At 41.4% G+C, this 25,024-nt stretch overlaps 1 protein-coding gene across 1 annotated transcript in view; it reads right to left on the bottom strand.

The window, feature by feature from the left end:
• Positions 1–22,059, bottom strand: part of etv4 (ETS variant transcription factor 4) — a 39,840-nt gene extending 17,781 nt beyond the window's left edge. The window contains exons 1-6 of the mRNA XM_086304273.1: positions 21,922–22,059; positions 21,311–21,396; positions 18,477–18,584; positions 17,783–17,873; positions 17,592–17,639; positions 11,108–11,161 (exon numbers count right to left, since the gene is read on the bottom strand). Coding sequence (XP_086160399.1) covers positions 11,108–11,161; positions 17,592–17,639; positions 17,783–17,873; positions 18,477–18,533 — 250 coding nt within the window. The 5' untranslated portion in view covers positions 18,534–18,584; positions 21,311–21,396; positions 21,922–22,059. The remainder of the gene's footprint in view (positions 1–11,107; positions 11,162–17,591; positions 17,640–17,782; positions 17,874–18,476; positions 18,585–21,310; positions 21,397–21,921) is intronic.
• Between the last annotated feature and the right edge of the window lie 2,965 nt (positions 22,060–25,024).

Raw genomic sequence — 25,024 nt, 5'->3', positions numbered from 1 at the left:
AATAAGTGTAACATCCAGCTCCAGGAATAGTCATTAAAACAAACTCTGGTCTCCCCCAACTATTACAAACTCTCTGGTATATCACAGTAAATCTCTCTGTCCAAATGATGTCAAATTTGCAGCTAAAGTTTATACGGTGCTGGCAGTCTTGTAAACGGATCCAGGGAGAGTTATGTTCTTCCACGTTCACTTCTCTTCCTGCTTTTATTTGGGGCAGTATAACCTCCTCTAACTGCTTTGTTAAATGTTACATCATCACAGAGACCCTCATATTTCATGGTTTTAGGGGGAGGGACAGTTTGTGAACTTAAACATGGATCACGGAGGAAACTGAAAGGTGTTTAGAAGTCAAGAGACAGATACAGTACACAACAGCTTTTGCGTTGTAAATCAGACAATTTTGAGATAACACAGAAGTATATACGGTAAAATAAATGTATGTGAGTGTAGTGATGTGTATGCCTTTCCACATTTCATGCACAGGAGTGTATAAAATGTGTGCAACGTCTGTTAGATTCCCACCACCTCTTAAGGTCAAAGGGCTCTTCCTCAATCCAAACACATCTCATCTCCTCCTTCCTTATTTTGTCGTATTCTTTGCCATTTGCACCCTTTTTTGAGCCCTGTGTAAAGGGATAACCCTGAGCTAAAGACAGGGTGGAGATGCGCTCTTACATATGTAAATGTTGGCTCTTAGAGGGGGAGGATGCAGGGTGAAAGGTGATGGTCATGGTTGAGTGCTTTAGGAAGTAGAGGGATAATTACATTGGGTAGGTTTCCATTCAACAGACACCTACCACAAACAAATGGCATAAGCAAGCACGATCCCCACACAGACTCTTCACTACACAATGGTCTCCTCAGCTGAGCCATATGGAGTTGGGGTGAAAATGTCAGGAAACACTATTGGGGTTCCACACAAAAACACAAATAGTACTGACACCGACTGATATTTTAAACCAGTTTTTGCAAAAATCTCTACGATCGCCTTGATTGAAAGAGACAGAATGATGGGATTAAACTTTCATGAACTGTATCAGTCAAAAATATTTTAATATCTTAAGTGAAGGAGCTGCTGCGTGCAGTTGACGAGACCTGGCTATGAACTCTTCCATCTTATTTTGGACAGATTATTTCCTACCATTAAAGGCTCTAGTGTAGGGAAATCCAATCTGAAGACAGGAGTGCATCTGGAGAGTCTTACGTTGGATGTTTATATGCTGCTTGGCCAAGTGCTAAGCCTCTGGAAGTCTGCAGCACACGACAGCCTCGCTCACAATAACTCATTGGACATCAGCCTCGGTGTCAAACAGGGTGACTGGAGCTTGCTAAAGCGAGGAACTTGTGAAGCGTAACGTAAATACACACTTAATGCATCCAATCATACAAATAAGATTCAAGTCGAACTCTTGGAGGGATCTTCTCGGGGTTATCTAGAGATCTGGTTCCCGTCTCACATGAAATGTGCTGTACATGGCAGAACGAATGACACGTGGCCTCAGCGTGCTGCACAGCCACGTTAAAAGCAAGCTGCAAAGATGGCCTACACCTGGTCTCCCACTCTTTCCAATTGATCTCTTGTGGTGAGTGATCAATAATAACAAGGATGCCAATTATGCCATGATGGTTTTAAAGGTTAAAAAGGAAGTTATTGATTTACAGAGGCTGTGAATCACGTTATTTGCTTAGTGAATACATTGTGGTGGAGACATAATAGGAGAATGCCTGGCACAGTATAAAAGAATCTAAAAGCATTTAAAGTGTAGGTTACATCAAACCTATAATGCATGTGTTGACAGTCAAAGTTTTGCACAGACTGGTGGATTTTACTTTGTGAGACCAAGCTTATGGTCTAATTCTAAGTTTATATAGTTTGTTTTGTGTGGGTTCTCTTTTTTAAACACTAAACAGATAAAAATAAATAGATCGCAGCTGTGTACCTGATTTTTGAGCTTCATATTAAATGACTAATACCGCATGTTGAAGTGAATGTTTTGGCCTAGTAAACAGAGAAACAAATGCTTTATTGCATTACTTCTTTCAATTTTTACACCATTTGTCATGGTCAAAAAACGGTCAAGTCGATGTACATATGGAGACCAGGGATAGCGCTAACATGCAATTCCTCAGTCCAAAAACGAGCTAGTGTGATTGCACATGCTCATTAGGATTCCCTCTCTGCTTGTGGAAATGCTGTGTTACTTTCTTTCTGCAGAGATTCAAGGGCAAAAGTAATTTGCTGTAAGAAATTCACTTTTTGGACAAATAGAACAGAAGTAGTTTGCTTCTGTGTAAAGTTCAGATGAATGAATTGAAATTTACATCAGTTTATCCAGTAAAAATGAACCATGATCAATGAATATGAATGACCCATCCTTATACAGGTGCTACCAGCTAGAACACATTTTTTAAATCATGGGTGCCATATTATTATAAGCAATCATATTAGTAACAATTGCAGGAACCTTGTTTAATTGTCTTTCTTACCGTTTCACTAAACTAAATTTTGTAATGATATTTAAAAATTAAAGTACATCTTTTTGTAGAAAATATATACATCTTATGTGTTAAAGAACTATTAGCTTAAATACTGATAGTATAGAACACACACTGTATCATGCATTACATCACACACTTAAATATATCATGAATTTCAATTCTTTTCCTTGTTCATTTTTCCCAGTTTAGGGCTGCATTTTTCATGTGCATTTTAAGAGTCAAAAGTGCCCAGTAATTGTGAAATAGAGCACCAAGGGCAAATCTTAAAAATCACCTAAATCTCATTTATCAAAGACAAGCTATAACTATAGCTAAAATGAGTGTCTTCCACATGTATTTAAGAACACAAGATTGTAACATTTGACTGCACAAATTACTTGTCTTTATCTAGAGCACGTCTAAAACCTTAAAGGGGGGAAAAATAGAAGTTTAAAAAGTCAAAATCTGGTCACAATGTGGTACTGACTTTGGCCAAGTTTCTACTTATGTGTGAAAATGTGCAAGAGTGAGAGCAAAAAGAGAGCGAGGGAGGCTAGGCGAACCAATGTGATCCAGACCGTTTCGAGCCTGTCCAGTGGTGCATGGAAACATGTGTTGGGCATGTGTGCATGCTTTTAAGGCCACTGCACAATCAGGAAGACGAACTCACCCTCGTCTCTGGGAGCCAACGGGCTCAGGAGTGGCTTCACTGTCTGTCTGCTCGGGGGAGGCCCAGGAGTGTTGGCTCCATTAGTGTCTGCTTTATCAGATTTACAGATCATCTTCTCTCATCTGATAATGGTTCAGGCTACTTGAATATTTAAAGAACGGTTGTCAGATAGCTGCCAAACAAGCCTAACGAGATTGATGGAAAGTACTATAGTATCAGTAGGGCGGAGAGATGATTTCTTTGGATAGCACAGTGGCACTTCTGACAAATGTTTTCTGGACTTTGTTGGCCGTTGGAACGCCTCTGGTGCACTATGTTGCATTGGCTAACAGGATGTAGATCTAAATGACACTAAACATGGGAACAACAGTGACGCTACAGTTTTGCAAGCATCATAGTATCACTTCCCATTTTTTGAAATCGAAACAATATTTTTTGAAAGGGGTGTAATTGTTGTCTTAACAACTAAACTTAGATTTCTTCCCCCAGAATTCCTCCTACAGTACAACCTTGAATCCTCAGTGAACTGGATCAATTTGTATTGATATTGCTCTCGTTATAAGAGAAATGGGAAAAACTGAGTACGAGGGAGAGAAAATAAAGTATCAGGGGATCAGAATTTAATTGGTAAATCTTCTGAAATCATATGTTTTCCCTATTGTCCACTTCACTTTCAATTGTGCAGCGCTGGCTTTTTATAAATGGCCATTGAACAGCCATAAATCTTGGAGCCTTATTGCTGTTTAGTGCAGGCGATACAATACATTCCTGTCTTGGGACGTGCCATGAGAGGGACATCCCGTCACAGGCGAGAGGTGGATGTAATTAATCTGGAACAATATTGACTCTCGACTCTCAATCCCTCAGCCCCCAATATAGCTGTCCCCTCTTAATGTTTAATGTAGCGATCGATCCACCCCCTCACACTGTTACTGAAATGATATAATGAGCTGCCCACCAGGGCATCTCGTGGATGTGAGTGTGCAGTCGTTCACGTGTTTGTGAGAATGCATGCCTTTACGTATTTGGAGGTGAAATCTACCTCATCAGAAGGAGGAGATAACACACTGAAAGGCCGGGACACCTTCCTTGAAATTATCAGTGAGCATGCCACATCCACAGCTCTTCCCGCACTTCTCAGAAAGCCCCCACCCCCGGCCCTCTCGATAGTGATCTTGACCGTAATGCTTCGTGGCACGTTTGACCCGCTCCTAGCCCTCCACTTTCCCCTCCCTCTCCTACAGACTGATTTATCTCTGCTTTATCTTTATCAAGTCATCCATCCACCCTCTCCATCTCCTTCTGTTCCTCTCCTGGACTAGCGAGGATCAATATCAGCGTACGCCAGCTCTCAGCTCACGCTACACACCTTCTGCTGTGTGTCAGCAGGTTACTATGCATTGACCTCCTCTGCTCAGAAGCTGGACGTGTTTGGTGTGTTGATAACTGTGTTTGCTGAACTGTCTGGTTGGCCATGCAGCTACTAATTTCTTTGTTTTATCGTAAAACTGATGGAAAGGCAGCAGCATTGGTACAAGGAAAAAAAATTAGAGAGGAATGACAACACAGGTGGTTCTAAAGACAAATTTAGTTTGCAAAATTGCAAAATATCAAAGTCATTTTCTTACATGAGCTGTGAAAGCTGAAGTTGCCCCCTCTCAGTTCTAGCACATAGTGTCAGGCTTTGTCTCTTAGACGACGGTGCTGTCTGGGTAGCCTGTGCAGAAGGGAGCACATGATGCCCACTTGCTTACTGGGAATTCACCAGACTTTTACTGTCCAAGTTATTCTCACATGGGCTCAGTTAGGCATAACAAGTACTTTGTGCTAACAAGCCGGCAGGTTAAAGACTCCTTAACGCCTCAACTGACTGTGTTGGAGCTTTGTGTTCTCTCAAGCAGCTAAGCTGAGTAATGTCTAAAAATGTTGAGCGCTGCGGTACACATGATGATGGCCACCATACAAGGGACAAAGCCAAATAATGGTTTAGATGGGGTTGGGTTAAGTAAAGTATAAACAGTGCTAAAGTCTGAGTTCTGTCATGGACAGTCAAAACTTCTGTTTGGGAAAGTTACAAACTTAAAGTGATTATGACTTCAGAAAGGGTTGAAGAAGAGGGGGAAGAAGTGGAGCTGAAAATGTTGGGAATAATTGTAATTATACTGGACAACTGTATATGTACTGTAGATGGTCATTTTACCAGTTCTCTCTTATTTTAAGTGTCTTACAACTTGTTTTTATGCCTAACTGGAGCAAAACCCTATAAACTTTCAGGATATTGAGATTGAAGTGGACTGAAGGTAAACTAGACTCCTGCACCTGCCCTGGGTTTCGTTTTCGGGCCAATCACAGGTCTTTTCATACGGATTGGGTGAGTAAAGTCTCCAGATGACTTCCACCAAGGTGAATGGGGTTCGAGTCTGTTGAAATTGCCCTGGTGTGGGTGTGGTCTCTTCTGCCTAAGTGCCGTCCGTTGGGTACAGCTGACTCCAATCAGCAGTTAGAGGTACTTAAGGCCAGAGAAAGGTGAGCTCTAGGCTCAGCTGGTGAACTGTGTGTGCGCGCATCCTGCTCGATTACTCCTGCTCTGTGGAGAGGAGTGTGTTTGGTGATTAACATTTTGTTTTACTTACTTTCCAGGGCTTTGACCAACTACTGAGTTTTGTTGTGTTTCCCTTTAAAAGAGTGATAGCGGCTTGACCGTCTCTTTGAATTAGTATTGTTGAAACGTTAATAAAGCCTTTTAATTAAACCAGCTTGCCTCTTTCTCTCCTTTTTCAATCCGGACACTTTTTTGTTACTTCCCCTCATCCCCAGGACCTTTAGGGGGGAACGTAACAAGTGGGGGCTCGTCCGGGACGTCTCGCACCCGAAGCAAGAATCATACGCCTTGTTACGTTCCCCTCTAAAGGTCCAGGGAATAAGGGGAAGTAACAGAGTCTCGTGTGAAGCCAAAAGTAAGCACCGACTTATTTTTAGCTTTTATGGAACGTGGAACGTGTACTTAAAAGAGATGCCTAATTGTCAAATCCAAATTGACACTAAAGTTGTAATAAACACTGATTATCATAACAGCCAACATGTTCAAACTGGCCTTTGTCATTGCAATTGCTGCTTCTTCCTATTATTATTCAATCAAGTTAAGCTACTGTTGTTTTTATGGCCTCACCCTCTTCCACGGCATCTGTTCCCCACTTTGGTCTGTGCTCTCCTTTAAAAGAGAAAAATTCCAGCTGCAGAAAGCAAAGCTGTTCATGTAAATAACACAGAAAGAGACAGGCATGCATATGAGCATCCCATCAACCCTTTTTTCCTTGCACATACACCTCCCATCACTCTCCTGTAATAAAACACATACTGCTGTCCATTCACAGAACTATGCTGCTGACATGCGGGCTGTGCTGCCTGGCTCAAATCCCCCATGGCCCCCTGGCTTTTACAGGGCTGTTCTGAATCAACACAGGAGTTCAGCTTTAACTTCCCCACTGGAAGTTATTAAACGCCTTTTCCTCTACATTGTAGACATTACAAACTCCTTTTCAGTGGATTTGATTGCCTAAAACATGACTAAAAGATGTTGTAAACCTAAAGTAACTTTTATGTATATTTAAAAGGTCCCATCTTAACTGAATTTAGGACATTTAAACCAAACATGTGGCTCTAACTCCACCAAACAGAGAAAATACAAATAAAGACCTAGCAAAACAAACTCTCTGTATCACTGTAGTCAGTCAAAGACTGGCAGAAAAGAAGCCTGTACTTCTATAGGTGTTTTGGTAGAGGAATAACTCATGTTAATGTCATGAATGAAGGTTTACTCCCCCTAACTCAATGTGCTGCCTCAGCCAGTCTTTCACAACCAACCCATTCATAAAACTGCAGGGCTGAAGCCTGTGTATAAAAAACAAAACGTATACCAGCCCAAGTGTGTTTATGTACATGCGTGAGTAAGTGGAGGAGAAGCTGTCAAAAGAAATCATATGTTCATGTTAGAGAAATCAAGTGTTTTACTCATAAACAAAACAAAATGCCGCAACAAACACAGTCATTGAGGAAGGCTCGCCTCCCCCAGAGCGAGAAGGCGAGCGGTATCTGTGCATGTCTGGCAGGCACCTGGATGTTTTTGCACACTTTGTTGCATAGCAGCTGTATTTTGGAAAGTGGAGAACACAGAGCTGCATGTTTCTCTTTTGGGGAAAGAGGGAGCAGGGAAAGGGGGTGGGGATGGGTTCGATTCACCCATCGCCCCACGCTCCAAATAGGGCCTGATTGGGCCAGTTCGGATCCAGAAAAACAACCCAAACAAGAGGAACGCTCTGAATTCATGACAAAGCAGAACACAGGGAGCCAGAGAGCCACGCTGCTGGGAGGATTTAGTTAGAGCTGGGTTACTGGAACCTTTTTTTCTTTTTTCTACCTTCTTTCCTTTCTTTAGAAAGAGAATCAGCAACTTTTAGTAACAGTTTAAATAGTTATATTTTTAGGCAAACGTGTCAAATCTATTCTGATTCTGTCAAAGACTGATCAAAAAGGCAGTAAGATGGAGTCAGTCTATTCGTTCTATTACTAGACAGACCCTCTAATCTGAAACAAAATTCAGAAATTCCTCCAATCAACTACAGTCAACCATTGCAAAGAGATGGGTGGCAGACGAGCTGTGCTCAGTGCCACAAACTGACTAGGATTGATTGCAATGCATCATTAGAGGCTGGGCTACCTTAACAGGTGGTGAGAGGTACCTTTAGCCACCATCCTCTTCTGCTCAAGATTTAGTGCCAACTAGCATATAAATACGTCTAGAATTTAATGCACAGATTTGCAGGTGTCTGTGCAATGCATGGATACAGTCTACAGATGCGGTGTGCTAACCAAGCTTCCTCAGCTCTTCCAGATAACCCAACACTCCACCTGCTTGCCAAAATAAAGCCTCTCCTTGCTTCCAAACACCAAGATAGCCACAATGCTAAAACTGAGGCTTCAGAATAAGAGTTCGCAAAACAAACAGGTGCCACTGCGGTGGCTATGTCTATGTTTTATACACAGTTTGTGATTATATCTTGCATAACTTCAGCCTTTTAATGTCGGTCAGACAAAACAAGCAATCTGACAATGATGCCTTTGGGCTTTTCAGACACCTTTTGACACTTTCTGGACAGTGTATAGAAACGGATCATGCAGCCCTATTTCATAGCATGGTGTGCTACAATTAAAGAAAAGGTTGCAAAGAATAAAATGGAAAAACAGCTGCATGTAGACAATGTGTAAGGACCCCAGAAGGACGAAAGGTAGAAATTATTTTGACAAAGTTGATTTTCAGTTTTATGTGTTCATCTCTTTTTCTTTTCTTCCCCCTTTGCCCTCAGAAACTCTCGCTCTTTGTCATTTTGCTTTCTCTCCCTTGGTAAACTTACTCGCCGAGAAGAACTGTAACAGCATTCTATAGCCACAACTTCCTATATAATTACTGCAAGGCACAAAACTAAACAATCGTCCCACACAACTCTTAAAATCACTGGATTAGTTCACATCTTGGAACACTCAGTGTGTGCATGAATGTGTGTGTTTGGAGAGAAAGACAGAGAGAGGTAGAGAGAAAAGGGAAAGGGGAGTCCAGATTTTTAAATTTGACTTAGTTTGTACAGACACAGGAAGGGAGGGAGGAGTTTGGAGTATCTACTTGAAGAGCGGAGGGGGGGGGGCGTCAGAAAGGCGGGGGGGGAGGGGGGGGGTCTGTAGTACTGTAGGGCTTTTTTATGAATGAAGACTGAAGGAGAGGACTGAGAGAGGGAGAAAGCGCAAGAGAGAGAGAGAGAAAGAGGGGGGAGGGAGAGGCACACTTCCTTTTACGCACACAGGGAAGAAAATTTATGAATGGGTCACATCTCTCGAGCTGCTCCAAGTGTAAACAACATACTTGAACAAAGAACAAGCTCTCAGTGCAGGCAAAGCCTCGGCAAAGCCTCCGACTGTGGCCTTTTAGTGCGAAACTAGTGACGCGTCTAAACTATTTTAATTACGCTTGTGCACTGTAAATTTGACTGACACCTCCATGTGTTTCTCCCCCGAAGGCAGTAAACAGACAAAGTAATCTGTCTGACAGTAGCGTCAGCCTAACCCTTGAAGGTGCTGTCACCACAGAAAAACAAGCATTAATCCTCACGGGCAATCACATGAAGCCGATGGAAAAAACATAGGGTGCACTGTTATCACCAATGGCTCAATTACCTTTAAGCACACACAGGCAGGTCAGCAAGTACATAAAAGTTGCATGTTTGCATAACCTTCCCTCAGTGGCGGCCTGCAGACAGAGCATGCTTGTTAGCTGTGAACTGAGGGAGAATGGACCAGATGAGATAGATTTACCAGATGTGCAGGTATTGCACAATCCCTGCTTTGCCCCCTCCTCTTCTCTAATCTAGCATTCCAACATGTTCCAATGTTTTTGCCTCTCTTTTGCCATTTCACTGGCTCCACATTTCCTCCCTTCGTCAGCACCACACCCATGCAGGTAACAACTTGACTCGGTAAACAACAATGTTTAATTTTTTACTAGGATGCTTATTCAGTGGAGGCCTCAATTATATTCCGGTCACCTGGGATTAAGGCTTTCCTTTATGTTTTTTTTTTTTTCTCAATGTTTTTGAGTTTCCAAAACAGGTGAGTCACCTCTTTCTTTTTTAAACACTTGCTGAGAACGCCTTTTCAGTTCAGCATGGGAACAGAACAAGCGCAAATATTTAAAGTCGCTTGTCAGCTTCAGTTTTCCACCAGTCAGAGCTGAATAGAGATGCTCTAAGTGGACTCAGCGGCTATTGACCGTGATCAGCAGGGACACTGTCTGTCAACGCAGGAGTGTCTCTGCTGCGTATAAGTGAGCTGCCTGTCAAATTGAAGCCCCGCTGACCCTGCAAATCATACCCAGGTCAACCCTTAGTGGAGGCCTGACAGCTGATTGGCTGACAGTCCAGGGGGTTAAGTAGACATGACCTCTGTGTGGCCCGGGGATCATCCGCACATCCTCCTCCGTATTGTCGGCCGACACAGTGACAATATTGCGCAGGGCATGTGTCACCGAGGGGCTGAACAGTGGTGACACGGAGCTGGTTAAATCACATGATGTTTGCACACAAAAGTCACATGGAGGAAGCGCCTTTGACCGGGAACCAAAGCTGCCAGTTTTACTTAGGGGGTGGGATTAATTCTAGAAGTTCCCTTTAAGATTCCTTTAAGATTCCAGCCATTTCGGTGTCATTGCTTAAGACGGAGAAGCCTTCAATGTGCTGAATGGGGCCGAAAAAAACAAAAAACTGTTTGTAGAGCAACACGTACTCCCACCCATATCCTGAATCGCCATTGTTAAAACACACAACAAGAAAGGGAAACTCATTCAAATAGGCGCTCAGTTGTGCAGCCCAGGAATTTGCTTTTCTATTTTACACCTTCCGATGTGGACAAAAGGCCATCTTTGTACCTGGGCCCTGAATAATTTTTTTACTGGTTTCCTGGGCCGTCTCCATTCAACTTTTCAAAGGCATGCAAATGGATGGCGGCAGGACATAATGCCAGGATCCAAACTCACTCCATGTTGACTGGGTCATTAGCCCCTCTGTTTCTGCATAGCTTTGCCTCCCAAAGAGATTACTGTAACATCAGCGAGTTACAGTATCCCCACGTAAGCCTCTGGTGGCTTCACAGCCCAAATCTGACCGCTGCTTTCATCCCGTCTTTCTCGTAACATGCAAAATTCAACAGGAATTATATGAACAGGCTAAATGCCAAAGCAGAAAGATGGGGTTAGACGGGCATGTACAGCACTGTGTGTTACATGACTCAATACTGATTGAATTTGAAATTTTGTGACAAAGTGTGGTCAAAAGGCCAGAGTTTTGTTTTCTATGAAACTGACACAGAGCGCATTTCCAGACATTCGTTTAAAGGACAAAAACTGAATGTACTCACAGTTCTCAGAATGGAAATCAGGAACAAATTGCTCATCGCTGTCAGGAACCTGAGCTGAAATTAAGAAGAAACAGATTGTGTTTTAGACAAGAATCTAATATTTCTCTACCTTTCTTTCATCTCTGATGGTGTAACTTTCTTCTCTTCTTTGAAATCTGAGTCGTGCTCATTCAGGTGACCTTCATGATTTGTGTGTGTAGCATGCCAGCAGTTTACTCATCGATAAATCAATAGAACAACAACATGGATACACTGTAGATGTTAACCTGCCAAACTGGTTTTGTGTAGCATTTGTAGCAGTCACACCAAGTCGGAGAAAATACAAATTTTTCTTTGCCCTTGCTTTAAGACTATTATATAGAGGAAATAAAGTCCTTCAGCCCCCCACTCCCCCACCCAGCCTGCCCGCTTCGATTTCACAATGTTTTTGTCTATAAGTGAAAGTTCCCTCCGCCTCTTTAAAAACACTCATCTCAAACCCGTCACTAACAGGCAGGTGTTATCTAGTTTCTACTCGAAATCCCAACAGACAATACAAGCCGCTCTGGCCAAACCAGTGAAGAGATCTGTCACATGGTGTGACAAACCAGCTCTTTTCTTTTTTGATTTGTTTCCAAAGAGTTGGGGACTTTTGTCTAACAATCTAAAAGCAGTCTGGATTTCATCTTCTGCAGAGATGGCGACTGGCTTAAAATAGAAGTAGAGAGAAAACAAGGAAACTAAAAGCAAAAAGAAGAAGTGGAAGAGCGAAACAAGAGCAAGTGAAGATTACGTGAATAGTTCCCCACAAAATCAAGTCTAGATAATTTTCTTTTTGCTTGTAGGGTTATCAAGTATCTAGATTGTTTTGGTGTGCCATATTGGCTGTATTCTCTTGAATATAATAGAGCTACATTGACCGACCGCTTTATTAAGTGTACCTTGCTAGCACTGGGTTGGAGCCCATTTTGCTTTCAGGACTGCATTCTTCATGGCATAAATTCAACAAGGCGATGGAAACATTCCTCAGAGACTTTGGTCCATATGACGTGATACTGAAACAATGCTCAGTCGGTAATAAAGCAGGATGCTACCACGCTTTCGTGATGTTTACACCAAGTTCTGACCTCACCATCTAAATGTCACAGCAGAAACTCATACCTGATGATGTTTGTACAATTTTCTGTTGTCCGATTTTTTCGAGCTATTGCAAATTGTAGCCTCAGTTTCCTGTTTCTAGCTGACAGGAGCGACTCCTGGTGTGGTCTTCTACTTGAAGGTTTCGCATCTTGTGCGTTAAGATATGCTCTTTTGCATGCCTGGTTATTTGAGTTACTGTTGCCTTCCTCAAAACAATCTCATCCCTTTAACATCAAGAAGGAATTTTTGCCCAGAGAACAGCCGCTCGTTGGTTATTTTTGCTTTTTGCACCGTTCACTGTAAACCCTTGAAAAGGTTGTGCAGCAGTTATACTTAAAGTGGCCGGTGAGTGATTAAAATAAAAATGAATCTGCAAGCATAAATCCCCAAATTCCAGCCAAGTTTCAGTCCCATTAAAAGCTACATGATGTGATTTAAATCCCCCAAATATTGTGTAGATTGATAAAAGGCATTAGAGACAATGGATATGTGACTTTAGTAAAGTGCCCTCCATATGTGAGAGTGAATACTATTTAATGTGAGTAATATATTAACCCAAATTATATTCAGTTACCTTTCAGTGATAGAAAAGTTTGCATCTAAGAAACAAAATACACCCAACTTACACTGATTTGTAAAAATAGACGAGTCAATACGGTGATATGTGATATCTTCATCTGATCTGTAATGACTTGCAGTGGTGTACATTTTCAGTGGGCCTGATTAGGCACTCTCTCATAATGAATCTCATCTAGGATCTAACTGAATAAGCAGAGCCAGCGACGCCAAGCCCAGGTGCAGCAGAGCTAGACAGACGCTATTGTGCTACTCTTTCCAAACCCCATTCACAATTATCCTTTTGGAGCTTTGGACTTTGAGTCACACAAACGCAGTTGAAAAGCCTAAATCGTTGGACTGCCAACACCCTACTAAGGGTGAAGAGGTCAGATACACGCACTGGCATTTCTTTTGCCAACCCTCGAGTTAATGACCTAACCCTAATCGTAGCGCAGAGCCAGAGCTCGCAACCTTTTTAATCTGGCAATGCTCCAGCTACACAAGAGTGTGGACTTTAAGTGTTTCCATTGCTTGGGACTCAAACTTACGTCATGGTACAACCTAACTGGTAAGGAAAATTTGATGGGTATCATTAAATATCATGAACCCAATCAGGGGTGTAATGAGCTACAAAAAACACACTGTGGGTACTTAAGCATCATTTACCCACTAAAAAGAGGAAAAGTATCTACTTTTTAGATAAAGAGCAACTTTTTTTTACCTTACAAAAAGACATTTGCAGATGGCACTGCAACTCTGCAACAGGACCTTTGATTGTAACCTCACCCAAGAACCACAATCTGACCCAGCGTTCGACCTCAGTGGCCTCATCGCTCGCTCTCTCACTTCATCAGTGGAGACAACAAAACTCAGACAGCGAGCGAGCAGCAGAGGCAGAGGACAAAAAGAGGAAATAAGAAATTCAAATCCACTTTCTTGTTGTCACACTCCTCCTTCCTGTGCAGAGGAAACCGGATGACTCCGTTTTGGAGCATGTTCTGATAAATGACATCGATTTCTTATATAATGCCGCATCCTGTGGTTTACTATACCATAATAATATTACCCCCTTTTAACTTTTCAGTCTTTTGCCCTCAGGGGGGAGGAATAAAGCTGCCGTATGAGACAGAGCAGGGGCCAATATTTAGTTCTGCACATCCAACAATCAATCATTTCCACTAGTTTCAACATGTCCAAAGCGGAACATGCTGGACCTCGTAGAAACGCGGGAGAGGGAAAACAAATGATGAGCATCAGGCATCATCCTGTGTGTTTGTGTGTGCGTTTGTGTCTGCACACTTTCCTGTGTGCGTATGAGCGCTTGCACGTGTATCTGATTTGTTTCCAGGAACACCTCATCAGGGACTTTGAGATGCAAGTCAGCACAAGAAGGAAAGTGTGTTTATTCGGGCACAGACGCATGTTCTCCTCGATGCTTCCAGGCACCTTGAATGACTTCCCCCCCCTTTCTTCTCACAGTGGGAGATCCTGGGAGGAGCTAAACAGCTACAGACATACAAACCTAAAGGCCCAGAAATCAGACAAGATGTGACAAGCTCCTGAACTCTTGCCATTCAGCGCTTCACCCTTTTTGTCTCACTCCTGCTTCCGCTCTCCTTTGGTAGAAAAAAAAAAATCCCTCCAGCAAACCAGCTTTTACAACCTCGGTGAATCCCTCACAACTGCAATCACTCATGATAAGGTCTTTAATTAATGCAACAGGAAAGGAGAGGTCTTAGCTGAAAGCTGAAAACAAGCCCCATACTTAGGGTTAAATAACACTTTGATAAAGTTACACTTACACACTTCGTTTGGTCTTTCCCCCACCCCCTCCTTCACTCTCTGTGACTCAACAATAAGCTGCCAAACAATGTTTTAAATTCCTTTAAACGCCTGGTTTATCTAATTATAGAAAGGGCCTAATTTTCACTTTAAATGTTGCTTTCTGTGGTGTTTAGCCATGCAGACAGTTTTAGGTTTTATTGTTCCAGGATCTCTAGAGAAAACTCTACAAGTGACTTAAATATCTGAAAAACTGAGATTGAAACAGTCAAACGTCCATTATCAGATTTCAAAGGGACCGTTTCTTTGGTAGGAAGTTGCTATGCGAACTAAAAAGGCCCCGTGAATTAGTCAGCGTAACCACAACACTGTATCTGGGAAGCAACATTTCAAGACTGTGAGCGCCACAAACTAAACTTAATTTAGCTTCTATGTAGTAAAGTTGTTGGCAAAGATATCTAAATGGCTTAACACCACTGGAGGTAAGTGGAGAAGGTACATTTAAGTGTGGCCTTTAATAGCCAAATGTGTGAATACAAATAGGGCCTCAGCTTTGAAGTGACTTTCATCGTTGCACTTTATTGGTTTGGGGTCTTGTCTTTTTGTTAAAGCGAGACGCTGGTGTGAAGAGAAATTGCAGGTATTTGACGCCGCATGTGAAAAGGTGTGGAAGCTAACGTGGAAACGACATTGTTTGCTGTAAACAGTAGCTGGCTCAGAAGTAGGATCTATTTAAATATCCATCTGCTGTTTGGGCAGACACAAGCGCTTCCACAAGGTCTCAGATCAAAGTTGCTTCACCTCCCTTATTCTCCTATGTACTACAGATGACTCAGAATGGGTCCCATTTGACTGTTAAAAGTAATCCAACGATCCTTAATCAAGTCAAAAGACACACATTGATCACATTCAGGTTCCACCAAAAATATGTTTACAAGAGATTTTACATTTTTTGGGGGGGAACATGGAAGGAAAAAAAAAAAAAAAAGACTCTTTTCATCCTACTAAATGAGTTAACTGGTCGACCAAAATGTTAACAGATGCTGATTAAACATGGGCTTAGACTAGATTAGCCAACTAGAGAACAATATTTTTTTAAAGCATTTTTTTGTGACTAAGAAACATGACAGACTGCACGCTACTCCCCGATCACTCTTTCACTGCATGCACAGTGTCGTTAAGGAGGAGTTGCTAGCTACCACTTTCCATGAAATGATGACTAAAATATAATTTTGGCTGCCTTATTTGACTGAGCTACACCAGCAGTTTTATTCATATCCCCCTTTGCTTTGGCTTATTTTACAGTTGTACATGACTAAGTAATATTTTTTAAAAACAAAACAAAAACAAAAAACGTAAAACAACTACTACCACTTTATGTGCATCGGGAAACACAACGGAGATGAAAATATCCCCTAGTAGGGCATTTTGTCCTACTAGGGGTTGAGTCCATAGTGTCAAAATGAGCTGGCTAATTGATCTACATAGCAACAGGAAGGTTTGTTGCTCTTTGAGAAAAGTGATTAACTTCTTTATAGGTTAATGTATCAAAGCTTTCTATTGGCCCAAAGATGACGTGAGAGGACGTGATGGACACTATATCTATCCATCTATCTATAGGCATACATGTTTTAATGATACATCATGAGTTTTCCATTGATGGCAAACTAAATTAACAGGAGCTGATCCTAAAGTGTGGCACAAACTGTCTTTATTTGTATATTCTATTTTCATTCATTGGCTTTTAAACCTGACTGATATCCATTTTTTTAAATGTTATTTTAATGCATTTTTACTTATATAGCACCTTAGTAAATCCCTGTTTTTTAAATGTACTCATAAATAAATTGACCCTTTGGCTTTAGCCCTCAAACCTTTGAGAACCATAGTTTAGAAAGAAACCAAAGACACTAAAAAACACTGCTCGGAGCAATAATTTGTGCACGACTGTCCCCAAAATTCAAAGCACAGCGCATGAAACAATCTTGAGCCTATGAACACATTAATATTTTTCAATTCCCAAATTTAACTGAGGAATATAACGCATCTCCAACTTCAAGGAAAAGTACCCTCTCACTGCATATTAGACCACCCTTAGTTTTGTGCATATGCAGCAGACAAACATTAAAAAAAAGCGTCCAACTTTAATCGTCTGCACATTCATTCTGCATGGTGAAGTTCAAACATTCAAGTAAGCAAACAGAGTAGAAAATGACCTTAAGCAGCATTTATCAGGTTGTTCTGGCTCACATTGGAGTGAATGGCATATTTTATTAATCTTCCCCATCAAAGCAATTGACACAACAAAATTCACACCCAGTGATGATCTTCTCAATTTACTTGCAGCTTTTCTGCAAATTTAAACTCACTGTCCTGCCACTGCTGTGCTCCAGGTTACCACTAAAAAAAAATAACCCACTCAGTGACTCACTGGTTGTGTTGTTTTCCCCCTCTTGACATACAGTATAATTACTCCATTGCAGCTCACGTCATCAGTGCACTTATTAAGTCTACTAGCTGACAATCACCTCTGACTGGGCCTCATTTCATCGCTATGCGCCTTTGAGTGACACAAGCCAAACAGCCTGTTTGTTTGCATTGGCCCCTAACTCGCACGCATACTACATGCCAACATGGCCAAAATAGGGTATGCTCAAAGCTAATAATGTCCCGTCTGTGTTCACTTTTTGGAGGTGGGGGGGATTCTGAGTATTTTATGAGCATGTGTGTTGAGTCAGAAAAATCGAGATCCTGTATGGCAGCAAAACTAACCCGATTAGCTTTGTCATAAAGTTTGAAAGCAGTTCAATAAAAGTGCAAAATGTTGTGGCATAAGCACAAAAAACAGGGAGCCATGCACATCTGTAGTAGTCTCAGAATGTTTCAAGCAAATCTTAGTATCAAATAAAACGATTCTTTGTGGTTTCAGTGGTTACAGATCTGTCCAGACACATGTAGCATCAACCCCCACGGCTGTCAAAGTCACATCACAGAAATTATACATTAAGAGTCAGCCAAGTCTCACCTTCTGTGAGCCATGTCTCTTGGAGCTGGATTAAATCCTGGAAGAGGTCTGAACAGAAAGACAGAAAAACAAAGAGTGAATATTCATCGACACACAGTAGCTATGACACAGACTGACTGACACTAACCATACATCATGATGTATAACATGTAAAAAGACCAGAGGACAAAACTTCTACTCTTTCACTTTACCTTCAGATTCCTGAGGGGGCAATTCTGTGTCCATGTATTTCCTTTTCGCTGCCATCAACAGTCTATTTAGGGGCCCATTTCCTTGCGACTTCTGCAAAAGCCATAGAGGTTAAGAGAGGAAAAGAAGTGAGAAATGGACTCCCAACAGGGCATTTTAAGCACATCAGTGTCAAAGCAGTTAACAGCTCTTTACTATGGCCAGGAAAAATGGCATGAAGTGATGCAAAAGCTACCACTTGGACTGATGATGATGATAATAATAATGATAACAGTGTCATGGATTACAAATGAGATCCTACTGCAGTTGGTGAGCGTCAAGCTCCACTGAAAACAACTGATTTCCCAGTTGTGGAGGCAATCTTGGAAAAACAAACGCGCCGTATGCGTCTGAACGACGTGACCATTTGGCACACATTGACACGTTCTCCAAACAAACTCGTTCACGTAAGAAACCCCGCGGACAAACATTAAATGCGCCACATTATATCCTTTACTTTGAGTGGGGTTTTTTTTCATAGTTTTAAGCGGCTTGACAAACAGTTTCCTATTGCGCGCACGCACACACAGCTGCTCCAGCCAAAACTCGTGCAGACGCGACGCCGAGAGAAATGTAAAAAACAAAAACAAAACCCGGTAGCAGAAACGTAAAAAACCAGGCAAAAGAGAAGTGGAGAGTTAATCCGAATATACGTACATTTGCTAAAGTGTAAGGCACTTGCTGGTCCAGATATCCATCCATCTTATAATCCATCCGTTAACCGTTTGTGGTCATTTAGGCTGAGTTGAGTGAGATCCACGCAGCCTGCAGAGAGAGGAGGGAGCGCTGCTTGTGAATGGAGCTGCGTGGAGGCTGCATGCATAATGAGCTCCATTCACAAAAAATGCCAAGGGGAAGCGATGGCGAGTGATTACCCAGCGGGTTGCGGCCCTCTTTACAAATCTTCTTTTTGCGTTTGTGTGTGTCTGTGTGAGTGTGACAGACAGCTCGACAGATTGCAAGTTTCAGGTAAAGTTAAAAACAACAACAACAACAACAAAAAAAAAAACCGAGCAACCACCTATTTACTTGTATTTGCAGAAGGATGCAGCTTTGTTAGTTAATGTGCGCAAAAAAGTTCCCCTTTCTGGTTCAAAAACACTTCGGATGTTTAGAAAAGTGCACAACATATAAGATGTGTGTATTTGAGACATTTCGTGGGCTTTTTGCCACGTCTGCCCAGATTGCCAGGCTCCACTTTTTTTTTGTAAGAAACTGCGAGGGGAAAACAGATGTTGGATTTTTTGTGAGCGTGTGTTGTCGAGAGGCAACAACTAAACTAAACCCGATTTGATTGACGCACGCTCTTAGATAAAGTTTATACCGAAGTGTGGTGACTTTGAACGCCAGCTGTGCTGTCACTTCTCCAGCATAGATGATTTGGGGGTAATATGGAGACGTGCTTTTCTGGCTCGGTCCAGAGAGACTCGTGATTGGTGGATTTCCTCTTCAAGAGCTCGAATTTCTTGCCTTTGTCCGGATGAATACACTGGCTTATGAATGAAGTCTCGGTCCCCTCTATTAGCCAATCAAAGACCTGGTAGTCAGGATCCTAGCAACCGTAGGTGGAGTTTGGGTCTTAGCAGCCAATCATATCTCGGCAGGCTGTTAGCTTTTATACTGGATTTTCCAGTTGTTTTTCATTCACAAAAAAGAGAGAGGAAAAAAAACCCCGTCCATTCATAAAAACCTGCCCTGGCACGAAAGTCCTGACATGTTTTTCTTTTCTGCCCAGACAAACTCAAAGAACCTCATGTTGTTTACCTCATTTCATGTCTCTCCCCCATATTTATAACAAGAGATCACAGCCAGGCCAGGAAAAAGTGGAACTAGCCCTGCAGGAGTTACATAGATCAAAATAAGCTTTAAAAAAGTGACGCAAATGAATTCAGGATTAAGGATTCTTACGTTTTTGTGGTTTTAACTCTACGCCACATGATAACCACAGGATTTAAAGCTCTTCGAGGCTGAGAGAATGGGGAAGTGCTCACTGCTTATGAAACTATTTTGCCAAATTAAAGCCACAGAAACAGTTTGAAAAAACAGAGAGAGGCCAGTCAAGAGACAGGAAATCAAGTCCTAAAGGGATTTGCGTTTAGTTTCAGTGGTGAACGAGATTCAGAGATACAGCAATGAGCCTTATAAGAGCATGTGCACCCTCCTCGTCCTCATTTCTCCTCTGTTGATATTCAGTCTCCATAACAAGGGATACTGTACAGGTTATTTCCTGCTTAATGATATTTAGATGCACATTTAGATGTACACAACAGGCTATAAATATTGCATCAGCTCTGCTCTGTACTGCTACAGTAGCACTGAGCAGTTTCACCACTGAACAGGAACACAGACTCAAGGAAATTAGAAAAGATTCTGATAATTTAATTGAATTTAAGCCGCTCAGTGCTCTTCTATAAGATGGTACAGTGGGTCTCAAGTCAGGGTTTGATGCCCCTCAAAATGCTGGAAGATGAAAGTAAAGTGGTGAAACCCCCCCCCCCCCATCAAGTTACACAATTTTGTTTTTCTTTTGCGTAAGACACAGCATACCTTTGCAATCTTTGTTGGATCTCAAACTGCATAAACTAGGGGAGGTTGATATTCTGCATCCATTATGGATTTGCCTATAAAAGCACGCAGCTTCAGGGATGTTTTACGTGTTGTTTTGATGGATTTTCAACGTGTGTGTCAGTGTATGACCTTAAATAGGTCAAAAGACTACAGCTTAGACAGGCGTAGGTTCTCATTAGTCATTTGTCCGTGGTGTATATCGTCAAATAAAACATAAAAAGCAAAAATGAATTGTGATAACACACAGTGTGAGTTATGAAAATGGGTGTGCTGTTTATCCATAAATACAAGTCATTTCAACATATTAGGCCATTTGGGTCAATATGTACCAACAGTTATATGCACTGCAGCTAAATACTCAACCAAGATTTATGATCCCAAACAAATTCTGTCATTTGTTTCATATACCTCTACTGGTTACTCCACGTTTTGACGTATCCAGTAAAATATCTCAAGAAGTTCTATACGTTAAGTTGTGGGCTAAAGAGGATGGATCTGTCTGATATTGTTATCCTTTTAACTTTCCTCTAGCACCACTTCAAGAGTGGCTTTTGTGGTTTCTGATAACGTGTACTAAGCACTTGTTCACTAGAATATTTGGTACACTGGTGTTCACTTAGCTAACCTTATCTCTTTAGACAATCCTACTTGTGTCTAGTGTCAGTCAGAACGCTAATATGCAAAACACTGAGGGTAAACTTGTGGTATACAAATGTCATTGTATTTGTCAAGTTCACAGGATAAAGAACCCAAATGCAGAGGGCTATACTGCAAATGATGTTCAACATAGCCAGGGTTTCTTTGCCTTCGCTAGCTCAACAAAACATGAAACTCCAGTTGGCAATAATGGGTATCATGGTGATGATTGTTAGCTCTCTATTTCTTAAGCAGGGCTTTCTGCTTCAGGGTCCGTATGCACTTACATAAAAATGGCCGTCATATGACTCTTCTGCACAAAATGATCCCAATGAGTGCCACCTACTCCGATCAGTGGTCGATGATGAAAAATCTATAAAGAACATAAAATGCAACTATTTTACAAACACTATGAGAAGAATCCTGAGAACTTGCACCTATAAAACAACGACAATGCACTGAAAACATGCTGTGAATATAACAGTCAGTGTCAGTTGATTTTGAACCTGACTATAACTTGCTTGCTGACCAGGTTAAGTACTCAGTAGTTTATCACGGTGATGTAGCCAGGTAGAAGGTCAGCCGCTTTTGTGACAACAAAGCTCTGACTTCCATCTTGATATAGCTTGCTAAACCATGAATCTTGCACCTGTGGTCACAAGAGCAGGTAGATGTAACTGAAAACGAAGCAAACTTTTTATTCAGGTTGATCTAGAGTCCAAAGCGGGTGCACAGGTACACACCTAATAAACATGGCCCTGTGTGTGTGTGTGTGTGTGTGTGTGTGTGTGTGTGTGTGTGTGTGTGTGTGTGTGTGTGTGTGTGTGAATGTTGTTTTTTAATTTCCAAACTTTATAATAAATGGATATTTTTCACAGGCTGTCCTCATTTATATTACCTGCATTAGGCAAAAATGTAAGAAGCTCTTGTAGCGAGTTAAGATTTGCATGTTATAATCCAACTTCTGCACATCTGGCATTACATTGTTGTCCAGGCACCTACTGTAAAAACCTTCAAATTCTCAGTACACTACCCTTCTCCAGATACAAAAATTTAAGAGAACGGTCTGGACTATTTATACTCATGGAGTAATTGGGGAAGTGGAGACAGCTGGGGCAAAGGGGACACAGGTGAAGGCAATAAAGACAACCATGGGTAAGGCAGTCAAACTCAGATTTAGATACAAGAGATTAACTGATAATTAACAAAGTAAAATAGGAAATAACTAGAGGTTTAAACTAAGAAAACTCACTGAACGAAGGATGCTGGGGAGACAAAAACATTATACCAAAATATAAGGAACAAATCTCAAATGACAAGCTTCATAAACACTAAACTAGAAAAATAGGAAAAAATACAGAAACAAACTGGAATTGACTCGATACAACTACTAATCAAAAACCTGGAGCTTCTCAATAGCAAAGAAGGTCAAACTGAAAATGCTTAAAAATGAGAAAAACCCATAGACTCTAACATTACCTATATTTTAAAACATCTAAAATCTTTTGATTTAATTGTTCATGTCAGTATTAAAAGCAATGTTTGAAACGCACACCCCCCCCCCAGCAACAACAACAGAAAAAGCAAAAACAGGCCGAAAACGTATGAGTCAAACCCAACATAGAAAGCTCACCAGTGTTCCCCAGAGAAGTCACAACCTAAAAAGCCCGGGCTTTACATAACCAGCTCTTTTCCAGTGACCGGTTGGAAAAAAACAAAGATTTTTTGCTGATGGTTGCACTACACTGCGCTTTATTAAAGCAACACTCAACATTATGGTGCCGTTACCACAGAGTATTGGCAAATACCTGCAAAAATAAGTCAGATGTGACAATCCACGTGACCGGAAGACATGTGAAAATTCCCCATTTTCCCTGTGAAAAAGACGATCTTTGTGTTTGTAAATGATCTCTTTCTTTATGCAAAATGAACTTTTCAGATGTGAAAAACGACGCTGTTATTTCAAAATCCTCACATGGAAACCCCCTCTCTCTTTGGCTTACTGTTACTTTTCACCCACGAGTCAACATTTTTACATCTAAAGTGGGAACTGTCACATGTGCTTCCAGACAATGCACCATGGAAAAAAAAAAAGTTGACTTTGGAGATGTGGCACGTGCTCGGAAAGCACACATGTTTTTAATTCGACGTCCTCAAATTGGATAAAAGAGGAGAAAGGAGCAGAAACAGCACGTTAAGTACCTACACAGTGATACACCTACATTTAGCGTTGTGCTGATACAGTTCTGTTGCTACAGCTTATGCAAGATTTACAACTTCTTTAGGTCCTTTAGGATGAATGGAGAAGTGAAGCACATGGGCAGTGACTATAGATCACCTCCCATCTATTTCATTTACAGAACACACATACACACGCATAGTGCTGAAAAGCATTGTGAAATCTATTGTAATAGTCATCCACCCTTCAGTCTAATATAGCTTTGTCAGCAGAGAGATAAGTACTAACAGAGACAGAGGGGAGACATTTTAAGTTCAGTGCGGTGCTGCAGAGTGGACTCAAAGTGCTTATTGATCAAAGCTGGCTGTGCTTGATGGATGGATGAAATGTTATTATAGCTTTAGCTGTTGCCGCTATGGGGAGAGAAGAAGTGAGGTGTGTTGAAATGGAGGAAAGATGGGCAGAAAGTTTTCCAAAAGAGTGAAATGCTTTCAATAAAGAACGAAATCAAAGCATAAATGCATGACGGGAATGACAAACTGATGCAGAGGGAGACGAGGGGGCAGAAGGCGTCTGTGGGGGGATGGGTGTGTGTGGAAGGGCCGTCGACAACACCTCTCTGTCTTTCCTCTCTCCTCCCTCGCTCCTGATAAGGCTGATGGTGACTGATAAACATAAAATGAACTCTGATAAAACAAGGGCAACATCACACGAGGATTTACTGGAATCACGATGCATAATCAAAACAATCACACCCATACTACAGAGTTTCCCTCACCAACTCTTATGCATGTATTAATGTATTAAAATGATGTTGCTTTCAGGCATTTTAACCTAATCGTATTTTTTTAAACACAGGAAATCACAAAAGCAAAACCCCAGAATAACAACTTTACAGAGCAAGTTTGAGCGTTTGTTGTATTTGAGCTTCATCAGCACGTGAAGATTTCTTGTCATGTTGTTGTGCAAATTTTAGATTATTTCTGAAAAATTTAAAGACTTTTGGTCGATGTTAGCATAAATGCACCACGTGCAGGTATAAGCGTTCAACATTTATTTATGTTTTTTTAAATGGACAGACACTCACTGCCAGTTTTTGAGGTGCATGTGTTCAACTGCAAGTATCTAATCAGCCAGTCACACAGCAGCAGCTCTGTGTTTTTGTGCATGGTCAAAACAACCTGCTCAAGTTCAAACCTGAGTATAGGGTTGAGGAAGAAAGGTGACTTAGGTGACTTTGAACATGGCATGGTTGTTGGTGCCAGATGGGCTGCTGTGAGCATTTCAGAAACTGATGATCTACTTTGATTTTCAGACACAACAATCTCCTGAGTTTAGAGAGAAGGTCAAAAAAAAAAAAAAAAAAGAGAACATATCCAAAGAGTTATCTGGGAGAAAATGCATCGTTGATGTCAGAGGTCAAAGAGGTCAATGGCCAGACTCATTTGAGCTGACAGTAACTCAAATAACCACTGGTTCCCACCAAGAGAAGAGCTTCTAACATGTCAAATCTTTAAGCAGATGGGCTGTAATAGCAGAAGACCACACTGGGTCCCATAGCTATTAGCAGGAAAGCGAGGCAGTTTACACAGGATCACCAAAATTGGACAATTGAAGATTGGAAAAATGTTGCCTGGTCTGATGAGTCTTTATTTCTGTTGCAACATTCAGATCGCAGGGTCAGAATCTGCTTTGAGTGACATAGAAATATGGATCCATTCTGCCTCGTATCAGTGGTTCAGGCTGTGGTGGTATAATAGTGTGGGAAACTTCACACATTTTAGGCTCATTAGAACCAGTTGAGCATCATTCATATGTGAGA

Source organism: Aulonocara sp. 'chitande type north' Nkhata Bay, linkage group LG8, assembly GCF_057382095.1.
Source record: "Aulonocara sp. 'chitande type north' Nkhata Bay isolate Kocher_YH1m ecotype deep benthic linkage group LG8, A_spYH_male_GT1.1, whole genome shotgun sequence".
In the NCBI taxonomy this organism is placed as follows: domain Eukaryota; kingdom Metazoa; phylum Chordata; class Actinopteri; order Cichliformes; family Cichlidae; genus Aulonocara; species Aulonocara sp. 'chitande type north' Nkhata Bay.
This window is presented reverse-complemented; position numbering and strand designations above follow the sequence as displayed.